A 12,500-nucleotide genomic window follows, 5' to 3' on the forward strand; every position below is an offset into this window, starting at 1 on the left:
AATATCGATCGATTAAAATAACCTCCATCTAGGTAAAAGAACAAAACTCCTTAAGTTGAGAATTTATTACAATCTCCTACCCACTTCCATGAAGTCCCAGGTTTGAGAGGGTTTGACCAAGATAGGGTCATTTTAATCGATCGATCTTTAATTTGAAGGACGACTTTTATGGCCAAAACTTTAAAAACGTGTCGTTTTTCAAAAAAAAAGGGAACGTCAATATAACTTTGTAGATTGTGTAATCAAAATGGACGTTACATGAACATTTCATAGAGTTTAGTAGTTTTTATACATTAGAAATGATTGCAAAGATATTTTGGTCATTTCGTGAGTTATAATAATAGGCTTCAACAGTCGTGATGTCACTTCCCTTGTAATGACGCATGGTAACTTAGTAGTAACTAGTTCTAAACTATCGGAACAATGGTGGACGCCCTTATGAAAATCTTTTCCGACGAGCGTAAAAGTGTATCCAGAGGAGAAAAACATTATAAATCTGATCATGTTTTGACTTTTATACATTCTGATCACACGACATGTGAAAAAGTTCTCGCCAGCATGAAGAATAAAAATTACCGATTTTCTTTGTTTAGAACCAAGCTGCTGGTTGCTGGGCGGACGTGACATCAGACTATTGAATCCTTTTGTTAGATGTTTGTTAATAGTTAATGTTATTGGAAAGTTGTTAATGGTGCATCGTTAATACGTGATTAGAAACAGTGACTGTGGAAAGTCAGAATGATTTGAGTATTAGATCAAAACTATATTGGTGACACCATTACATTTTTACTTTGCTTCAAAGACATATCCATGGATGGAACTCTTCGTGATTTCATGCAATATTTAACATACGTAACTTAGATGTGAATGGGAGGACCCGATAGCTCAGTTGGTAGAGCACTTGCTTCACACGCAAAGAGACCAAGATCAAACCCGGTGCAGTCGAGATTATTGGAGACCCCCCCCCCACTGTCCAACCAACAGTAATTGGGTTGCTGGGTCTGTTAGATTTGGCGGAAAGTATTTTGCGATTGACTAGTGTCCTATCCAACGGGTAGAAAGCAATTGATTTTGCCCGGTTCACGCTATAGAAACCGGAATAAACTCTGGCTCCATGAGCCCAATGGCTCTGAAGGACTAATTATTTTGTTATTTTTTTTGGATGTGAATGAAAACGACACACTGTATACAAACATATACGTCTGATAGTTCCAATGTTTTATCGAGACACCATATTGATACAACTCATAATTGTTAAATGTGAGATATTTGTATTTAATACAAATGTTTAAGTTAAGTATAAAATTGAAATACGAATATTATGCATAGTTTCTTTTTCTTTTTTTGACACGGAGACGGGTTTTAATTTAAACATTTAAAGAGAATTGTTCAACGTTACGATTTATAACTGGTAGAAATGAAATTTATGATTATTTAAATTTAAAAAGAACAGATCAATGATCATAGTGCAAGAAGAAATTATCATTAACAGATTCTTTTTTGTGTTGAACGTGGAACGCCAGTTAATAAGCAGATTTAAAAAAATAAAAAAATAGAGCTTTTATTTAGCGCAATATCCGCTAAACGTGCACAAAGCGCTTTACAAAGGGTCCTTGACCAAGAGCAACACGTAACATGGAGAACGGGAAATGCCGCCTGTTAGGCGACATTCCAATTTGTTTTTCCGACAGATAAAACGCTGTTAACGACCAGGTATTCATTTTACACCTGAGTACGGTGCGAGAATGTGAGTAATGAGCCTTTTCCAAGGGACTCAACTATACGCCGAGCGAGCGAGGCTCGAACCCAGGACCTTCCGATCCGAAAGCGAGTGTCATACCACAAGACCACAATAGGTATATGAAAGGTTTTTTTTGGTCGTGTTTATATTTTTCTTGTATTTTACCAGCTGTTTTGTCTGGTACTGTATCAAGTAAATCTTTGTGCAGCTATGTGGTCTAGTGGTATGACACTCGCTTCGAATCGGAAGGTCCTGGGTTCGAGCCCCGCACGATGCATAGTCGGGTCCTTAGAAAAGACTCTTTACTCACATTCTCTCACCGTACTAAGCTGTAAAATGAGTACCTGGCCGTATACAGCGTTGTCTCTGCCCCCCCCCCCTCCCAAAAAAAAAAAAAATAAATAAAAAATTGCAATATCGCCTAATATACGTCATGTCCCGTCCAACATGTTAATTGTTGCTGTTGGCCAGGGACCTCTTGTAAAGCGCTTTGAGCTTTAATGGATATTGCGCTATATAAAAGCTCACTTTTTTTTATCTTGTCAAATTTCTTGAAATGCCAGTTCATCCAAACAACTTACCTGCCGGAGCTCTGTTCGGTTTCCCCGCCCTCTGAGGTCGTCTGGGCATTAAGGCTGAAAAATAGCAAAGATCAAAGGGGGATAATAAGGTAAATTATCAAATAACATATAGTATTTCCTCGATTACCTCCTTCACTCTTCATTGGTATCCACCTCTTACAACCCTGGATCCATTCACTCTCCATTGGTATCCACCTCTCACAACCCTGGATCCATTCACTCTCCATTGGTATCCACCTCTCTGAGTCTCAGGTACGCCCCACACTGGTGTGCATCTTCCATAGTCCAAGGTTTACTCCCAGCTTATGTACCCATCCCCTAGTTCCGAGTTCAATCCCCACTTGTGACACTTAGATTTGGGGTCACTCTCTACTGGGCAGAGCCTTGGGTTCACTCCTTAGTAGTGGCCACATCTCACATTCTCACGCCACTTGTATCTCATCCTATAGTCCTTTGATCATCCCTCGTTGTTTCGGGTTCACTCCCCTCTGGAAATCACCTAGTTAATCACACAGTTCTAGTTTCACTCCCCATTAACTCCTACCTCTCATAGCCCCGGGTTCACTCAATATTCATGTGTATTCATATCTCTGAGTCCCGTGTTTGCTCCTCACTGGTGTCCGAATTCCATTATTTTGATCACAGATTTACTCTCCTTTTGTGCCCACCTCCCCTCGTCCCAGGTTCAATCGCAGCCTCCCACAGTCCCAGATTCTGTCCCCACTTTTGTCCACCCAAGGTATCTTCTTCCTCAGCCTTCGGTTCACTTCCAGAATCGTCCACCTCTCATAGTCTCTGGTTTACTCCCCACTGGTGCCCACCTCACATATTTCTTGGTTCACTCCCAACAGGTGCCCACATCCCATAGTCTCCAGTTCAATCCCCACTGGTGCCCACCTCCCATATTATCTGGTTCACTCCCCATTGGTTGGCACTTCCCATTGCCTTTGGTTCACTCCTCACTGGAGTGGATTTCTGTGGATTTTGTTTTATATTGGTAGATTTTTATGTATTCCGGTAGATTTCGATAGATTTCGGTGGATTTTGGTATATTTAAGTAAATTTCGGTGGATTTCGGTGGGTTTCGGTATATTTCGACATTCATCAGTATCAAATTTGTAGGGTTTAAAAAAAAATACCAGTGTTCCACACCCAATACTGGCATGTGTGAGTTTTATATGAGTCGAGATGTGAATAACATGTTGGAGAAGCCAATTAACAGGTAGATCTTCGACCAATCAAAATATGGAATTAGTGACACACCGTCACACGTGCTCGGACAAACATAGTTGGTTGTTTATAAACAATAACGTGAATGAAACCAGCCTCTCTCTGATCATTGTTATTGTTTTTAACCACAAAATGAGTGACTAGTAATCACACGATTTTCTAAATCAAATTATAAACATTTAAGTATACATATAGTTTTCTGTGTTGGTTCTATTGATCAAGCGGTAGAACAGTGGGTATTTTACTTAGACGCATACTATCGACAGTTTCTTATGTTAACCAATCACTACCCATTGTTTACATTATGACGACTGTCCGAGAGGCGTGGTTATTTATTTGTCTATTGTGAAGCGCTTTTCAGTTTTTGACGCTATGACGATGTAGTTTATCATCAACATTATTAGGGATACAAAGAAATAAACGACTGTTTAACTCACTCAACCCTAACACCGACTATATCCGTAGTTTACCCGGGTTACTTTTACCCCATGTCTATTTATTACATTTTTTCTGAGACAAATTATAGGCGTAGTTTCAAAGCTATTGTTTATACATTTTAATGATAGTTGAATAAAACTAACTAGGTACATGCTCATTTTTAATACATTTTTTTCCAGTGTTGAAAAGTAGCAAAAATCTCTTGGACTGAGTGAGTTAAAAAGCGTCTTGAGAGAAGAGAAACGAAACATTTTGAAGTTATATTTCATGAGCAGTTGGTAATGTTTATTTTGAAAATGCATCTAATAGCATTATAATATACTTTTATAGAATCTTATAATATAATATATACATCTATTATGGAATAGTATGTGACATATTGTTATTGTATCACAGCGGCGGTGAAATACTATGAATGAAATTGCTTATCCTTATAAAACGTTCATTTTGATATTGAAGTATAAATTTAGGTTATTTGAATAAGACAAAATGGTCAAATAGACAAATAGATAAAGTACACAGATTCTCCACAACGTTTGGAAACTCACAACATCCCCCCCCCCCCCCCCCATCACCCTTTATTATTTTTTTTATCCCCAACACCTGATCCATATAATAAACGCTTTACGTGCAGTAATAAGACGGAATTTGCGCATACAAGTCAAGACAATATTCAGTGGTTGAAATACAAGTAGTAAAATTAAGGTACGTCGCCCCGAATCAATACACACCTCAAATCGTAGCCATCGTTAACTTATAGCCTGACACTGACCAAAAAAAATGTCGTCAAAAGACAAGGCTTTGCCGCAAAAGAAATCAAATCGTGAGTTGCATTCAATAGTTCAACCAATGGGATCACTTGTCTCTTTGAGCTCTACTAACAACAACTCACTAGACGGTGCACAAAAATAAATAATGACGATAAACTGTAAGGTTCTCGTGTCAGGCCGTAGCCTTCGCACTTATAGATAGTATTTGGCTATGAAGCTCGTGTCCGAGAGTATAACGGACCGACACACAAAACTGTGTGTAACCATGAACGTTTATAGTCAGGTTAATACAGTTAAGTGAGAATTACTCCAAAAAAAATATACGATAACAAAGACCCGTGTGACGTCAATTTCATTCTATCTCTCGCCTGATGACCAAAAAAATCGTGAGTTGTATTCGAAAAGCTCGTTTCCTTGAACTACTCACAACTCACTAGACACGCTGCAAAAACCTAAAAATAACGTCAAACTGTTCGTCCGTTCTAGTGTCAGGCTATAGATAGAATGCGCTTGGCCAAGGAGTTCACAACATTGCCATCCGGAAGTATAACGGACCAACACACAAACTCTGTGTAACCATGAACGTTTATAGTCAGGCTAATACAGTTTAGTGAGAACAACTCACAAACGCGGATGGCAAGAACAATAACAAAGGCCTGAGTGACGTCATCTGCATACTATATATAGATAGTATGCAGATGACGTCACTCAGGCCTTTGTTATTGATTTTGCCATCCGCGTTTGTGAGTTGTTCTCACTTAACTGTATTAACCAGACTATAAAAGTTCATGGTTACACAGAGTTTGTGTGTTGGTCCGTTATACTTCCGGATGGCAATGTTGTGAACTCCTTGGCCAAGCGCATACTATCTATAATAAATCGATTCTGTAACAATATTTTCCTCTATTACTCATACACAATTTTGATTTCAATGATAAGCAGAGATGTTAGATTTGTCATTTACATAAGTGTTTTGTCAGTAAAATAAATATAAAAAGCTTTTAAAGCGTATTTTTTCTCCCTCATATGGATTTGGGGCATGCCACTTTACCCCATGCCCCCCCAAAAACGTACACGCCTCGCCCCAAATCCGAACTGTTAAGCAAAGTATCCAAAATGATCACATTATTTTCAAGATTTCAGCATTTAATACAGTGAATATCCACTAAATGTGGCTCTAAAAACAACAAGGGGTTCAAAACCAATAGTAACACCGTTTCAAGAACCATTACTATCACGCCTTTATAAATATTTTGATTTTTTCTGTTGTATGATAAAAGGGGAAACCCGAAACATCCACACAATTTGTCTTTTTATATAAACTGAGGCTGAAATCCTACCACATTATTGTCAAAATATAAACTTTATATATATATATATATATATATATATATAATATATATATATATATATAATATATATATATATATGACTATAAATTTAATGCTGTACAAATTTGGGACAAGCCGTGTACGGGTTTGGGCCATGAGCGTACATATTTGGGGCGAGGGAGTTCCGTAGTCTATTTTCGGTTATTTAACTAGGTTAACCGATTACACGTCACATGTATTTATATCAAACCAATCAAAAGACGTCAAATAATCGAGTTTTACAAACAGTCAAACCACTATCCAATTAGAACTGTTAGAATTTGAGGTATAGACAAGGCGTACATATTTGGGGCGACCTACCTTATCGTATGAAATATAAAAAAGAAGTTGATTTTTGTATATAGCTCTATATCCAATAAACGTGCTCAAAGCGCTTTACAAGTGGTCCCTGGCCAACAGCAACACTTGACATGTAGGACGAGACATGACGCCTGTTAGGTGATATTATAATATTTTTCCGACAGAGACAACGCTGTTAACGGATGGTTACTCATTTTACACATGAGTACGGTGAGAAAATATGAGTAAAAACCTTTTTCTAAGGATTCAACTATGCGCCGAGCGGGGCTCGAACCCATGACCTTTCTATCTGAAAGCGAGTGTCATACCACACGACCGCATAGCCGCACTACAGAATTGATAATAAGTATTTCCGGTGAAAATATATGTCTCCCCCCCCCCCCCATTAAACCAAACATATTTAATAGCCGGATTGTTAATTCACGAATTGTCATGATGACGTATTATAGACCTGCCAACTTCAAATTTTAAAAATTAATTAATTCGTGATTCTCATGAGGAAATAACTCTAAATTATATTTAAATTGAGCATTCGTAAAAAGCAATATCCACTAAACGAGTTCATAGCGCTTTACAATGGGTCCTAACCAATAGCAACACTTAGCACATGTAACAAAGATACATGACGCATGTTAGGCGATGTTGCAATTTTCATTCTGTCAAAGATTATGTTGTTAATGGCCAGGAAGTCAAATTCACACCTGAGTACGGTGAGAAAATGTATGTAAAAAGGCTTTTCCAAGAACCCAACTATACCATACGTCGCTCAGACCGGGACTCGAACCCAGGACCATCCGATCCGAAGGCGAGTGTCATACCACAAGATCCATATTATTGCCGCACAATATTCATAAGTATGACGAATGATCAAAATCGCCTCAATAGGTCCAAAACCTGACACTAAATAATATAGAACCCTCTCCTTACCACCTAAACCGAAATCGTCATATTTGTTACGACAAAATATACATTTTTTCTTATTCAGATTTATTTTGTACATCACAAACTTTGAAGAATGGTCTTTGTCTTCTTTTGTAGAGAGATTGTTTGAGTTAAAAAAAAGAAAAGAAAAACAATGTTTCTGCTGCTGGCATTTTGGGAAAATACTGAAAATAATCGGTAAGGAGATATTTATGTGATGGAGCTCTGCTACAAAACTGTGATTTTTTAAATTTAGCATTTTTCAAAAACTGAAAATTAAAAATTTTGGCCATAAAATTCGTCCTTCAAATATCGATCGATTAAAATGTCCATTATCTTGTCAAAAAAAAACAAAACAACAACTCTCAAACCAAGTCCCAGGTTTGAGAAGTTTTGACAAATTAAGTGTCATTTAGGACGAGTTTTCTGGCCAAAATTTTAAATACATGTTTTTTTTTTCACATTACGTCATTGTTCTCATTGACACAAACAACCACCCCACCCTCTCTCCTTTCCTCAACTCCTAGCAATTCATTTTTTTAACCTAATGCAATATCAATATATAAAAATATATAGTTTCTAAAGACAGCTTTTAGCAACCAATTCCAGCTGTGATTCCAACTGGCACCTGACACATGTCATTAATGTATCCTCATTCAAACAAAAACACTCAACAAATCCATTAGTATCCATTAATGATTATTGACAATAATGATCCATTTCCTCCTACAAAATGGTAATCAAATGACAATTATAACACTAAAACAATAACACTAAAACGTTAGAATATGTCAAACTAGTTTCCAAAATTAAAACAAGAGATCATTAAATAAAGAATCTTTTGGGTTTTTAAAGTTTATCCAATTCAAAACAAGCCACTTCGAAGCCAGCATGTGACCGGACCTTTAATGTCAGATTTTAGATACATCACAGCATGTCTTGTCGTATGATTTGGCCTTTAGAAAATCCAAGGGGAGTCTTCAAATGGAAACAAAAAAAAAACCTAACATGTCATTCCGATAATGCCTGGTGTCACTGTTAATGAGCCCAACACCCCCATAAACTCCTCCCACCCCCCTCCTTTGTTAAACACAAAATCTCTCTAAATAATACACTACTCTCTCTCTCCCCCCTCCCCCCACACACACACATCCATATCCCACTCACCCCCTTTTCACCTTATGATATTTGTACTGTCGCAATGCAGAAAGAAAAATATTTGGTTTGTTGTTCATTTTAAAATGTCATTTATATTACAACATGCAAATATTATTGTATATGGATTGACCAATCACAGCGTGAAGAAACATTCGTTCCCTAGCAACAACAGTGTAAACAACAAGCAAACGAAACGAAATACAAATAAAAAATATATATAAATCTAGGACGTAGGTCAAAGGTCAACAGAGGTGAAGAGTCAAAGTTCAAGGTCACGTCCTCCGTCAGGCGTAATGGAGCACGCAGCAGCATCACAGCAGGGGGGTTATCTTTTGTCAAAAAACGTCACTTCCGCTGTCCTTTCGTCCTTCGTCCGTCAGTGGTAGGTGTAATAGTTGGTACCATCATCGTAAAAAACGCCAGAATTATAAGCTGAAACGAAATAAATAGAGACAGAAACTTGTTGAAGACTAGTTCTTTTCAAAATATTAATTTGGCAATCTCTAATTCACGAGATATTCACCGTTTTCAAAATTGTATTTGTGGCCAAAATTGTATAATCATATTTTTTATATTAAAAGAATAGTATTACTTTTTAGTCTTTTATTTGATTTTAATTGTAAGTAGAAAGAAGAAGAAGAAGATGAGAATTTAGTTAGTAAAAATAAATTTGATTAAAAAAATAATAAATTGGCGTGTTTTACGACGATGGCTCCAAACACCAAAAAAATGTCTGGCACCGTCAAAGGTTTACATACTTAACGTACATATTGAAAAAAAGATTATAGAAAAAAAAAACTATATAGATGTCTTGAAATGGTTGTATCTGAAAGAAATAGTGCCTGTATAGCATGTGTAAAGATTTAAAAAGTTAAAAATGATAGACTGGAAAAGGAAAGAAAACAAAATTGATATACTCTGAAAGAAAGGGAGAAAATCACTTCTAGATGAAATATAAATCAGAAGTTTTGAAATATTAAAAAAAAAAGTTTTGAAAGATTTATGGAAACTTTAGAACAAGGTGTTCATTTTGAAAATAAATTGTTTGAAGGTTAAAGACTCTTTAAAGACAGAGTATTTCCTTTCAGTTTTTGTGTTGATTTTATTGATTTTATTGAATGACATAGACTCTATATAATCGCATGTGCAAATATGTATAAGCGCTTCCGAGCACCTTTGGTGTAAAGAGGCGCTATATAAATTACGCAATATCATTATCATTTAATTATGTACAGATCGAATATTTTAGATTTTAAAACACATTTTTTGAGTCATCCTAAATGAACAATTTGGCAGCAAGTAGAGGTGCAAAAGAATGATATCTATATAATTTTGTGTTGTAAAATGTGAGTAAAAGTCTAATCAACTTCTGTTTAGGTGCGTCTATATTCACGATAATAGCGAATTGAGAAAGGGGAACGTGTGACAAAGAAAGATAAAGTACAAAAGAATGAATGTAAACATTATTTTTGTGAAAAAATACTTTCCAAATAAAAGGAATTTTCTCTGTCAATTTCGTGTCAAATGTCAAAGTTAGAGGACAGTGGTGGCAGTATCGTATCGATGACGAGAAACTCGGATAGAGATAAAGCAGAAATTGTTCAGAGAAAAAATACCTCTCGAACATGTGTTTTGGTCTTTAATTTCTTACGCTCTAAAGGGGCTGGATCACACCTAGGTCAAGACTGCACTGCTAAAGCAGTTATTTTAGAAACATAGAAGGATCAGCTATCCATTTCTTGATAGATAATTATCATAATATATAAATGCATTTCTTGAGATGAGGAAAATATCGAGTAAGGCGTCATTTTGAGTTTTATGTTTGGATATAAAGATGCAGTGATCCCAGTATTTTGTTATTTCGCAAGGACTCTATGAGCTCGTGTTGATTAACAACGTGACTTTAAAATATTGACCCTTCTATAAGTGGCCCGTCACGTGATAAAACTGTGTTATGTATTACGTAGTGTGTTGCTAAAACTCTTTATTATTGAATTTATTTCTAACACAGACCGGGATATTCTTGTACACAAAACAACACTTGAAAATTCCTTTCATTATTTTTGAAGTTATTTATAATATAATTTGTATGGATTTATCGAAAAGGAAGTATAACTTGGTGATTCTTTTTGGTGGGAGGGGGTGGGGGGAGATTATGATACTAGGTGACGATACTTGCGATAGAAAATCTCTTTCTCTCTCTCTCTAATCTCTCTATACTTTCTCTCTCTGCTCTCTCTACTCTCTCTCTCTCTAAAGTCTCTCTACTCTCTTTCAATTCGTGTCAAATCTTCTCTTCAATCTCTCTCTCTATCTCTCTCTCTCTCTACTCTCTTTCTACTCTCTCTCTCTGCCCCCCACCCCCCTCTCTCTCTCTCTCTCTCTCTCTCACACACTCACCTCTCTCCTTTCAATTCTTGTTAAAATCTAATAAATCTCTTTCTCATCCCCCCCCTTCTCTCTCTCTCTCTCTCTCTCTCTCTCTCTCTCTCTTTCTCTCTCTCTCCCCCCCCCCGCCCTTACGTCTCAACCCCACACAGCCACAATGACTTGACATGCTATTCAATCTTCTCTTCCATTGGACAGCAGACTGCAAGGCCCAGGATTGATTGAAAGAAATAACAATGTGAAATTGAATGTAAGTTTCAATTTATTATACGAAAACAGATAAAATGGACATTTCGGAATTACCCGTTATCAACAAAACAGGATGAATGAAACACTATAGACGAATGAGATGATGTGATAGTGACGTTGTTAAGACGAACATTGAATGTTATTGTTTATTCATCTTAACAACGCCACTACCACATTATCTCATTCGTTTATAGTGTTTCATTCATCCTGTTTTGTTGATAAAGGGGAAACCAGAAACGTCCATTCTCTTTGTTTTCGTACATTACATTGAAGCTTACATTCAATTTCACATTTTTATTTATTTTTTCGAGCTTCGAGCAGCAACATTTACATGAGCCATGTTTGATTGCGAGTGTTTGGCAAGATGAGAATCGTTTTTGTCGAACAGTATTTGAAAATTTAAAATAAAAAAAAAAATGTATAAACATTTATATAGAGCGTTGCCCAGGGATTTACCATGCTCAATGCACTTCATTCGATGTTTCATATAATTTCTATTCAAGTCACATCTATGAAAATCAAAATGAAGACTGTGTTGGAAAATAGAATTTAAAAAAAACACACAATGAAATAGTGAGATAGTTAAACACTTCGAAATCAAACCAAAAATACTCACAGCTATTGTCGCCTAATATGGAAAGAAAAGTCAAGCAAACTTGTAGAATTCTCTTTTTTTTTTTTTTGATCATTAAAAAATCAAAATATGAAAAAACGAAACAAAGAAAACCAGACAAAATGGCAGCAGAAATAACAAAAGCTAAATGGAAATATTGACATTTTTGAAACTCTGAAGCAGATCTGAACAGGCTCTAGCTTATATCTACTACACAAAAAATATATATAATTCATCCAAATTTAGTCATAGTGAGCCCATAACAATTTTGCATATCAGACCTATAAACCTGTACACGTTGACAAATACAACAAATTTGGGCTCTTTGGAGTCTTCAATCGATGTGGATTTGAAGAAACTCAAAATTACCAACCAGTTTTCGTAAATTTGCGAATAGCTTTCGAATTTGTTCAATTTGATAAAAAAAAACAAAAACAAAAAAAAAAAAACTATTCACTAGTTAAGAGTTAACATTTAAGATACAATAACACGAAATGTTGATGATATTCTAAATGATGAACGACACTGACATTCACTGACTGAACACATCGATTACGATGATCCCTAAATAGGCTCAGCTCTAAAATAAAATAAATAAACAAATTTGGCCAGAAAATTAATTTTTCAAATATTGATCGACTAAGTTGAACCTCATTTTGGCAAAAAAAATTCTCAAACTTGGAACTTCAAGGATGTAGGTATTAGGCTTTCAGGAAGTCC

General features: G+C 36.1%; 1 protein-coding gene across 6 annotated transcripts in view; it reads right to left on the bottom strand.

The window, feature by feature from the left end:
• LOC144958195 (uncharacterized) overlaps positions 1-12,500 on the bottom strand; it is a 91,515-nt gene that overhangs the window by 22,897 nt on the left and 56,118 nt on the right. For all 6 annotated transcript variants that reach the window (XM_078889997.1, XM_078889996.1, XM_078890001.1 and 3 more), the window contains one exon: positions 2,323-2,376. In XM_078889997.1, coding sequence (XP_078746123.1) covers positions 2,323-2,376 — 54 coding nt within the window. The remainder of the gene's footprint in view (positions 1-2,322; positions 2,377-12,500) is intronic.

The sequence above is a fragment of the Berghia stephanieae genome, chromosome 12 (assembly GCF_034508935.2).
Source record: "Berghia stephanieae isolate SIO BIC M18660-M18661 chromosome 12, UCSD_Bste_1.3, whole genome shotgun sequence".
Taxonomy (NCBI): domain Eukaryota; kingdom Metazoa; phylum Mollusca; class Gastropoda; order Nudibranchia; family Aeolidiidae; genus Berghia; species Berghia stephanieae.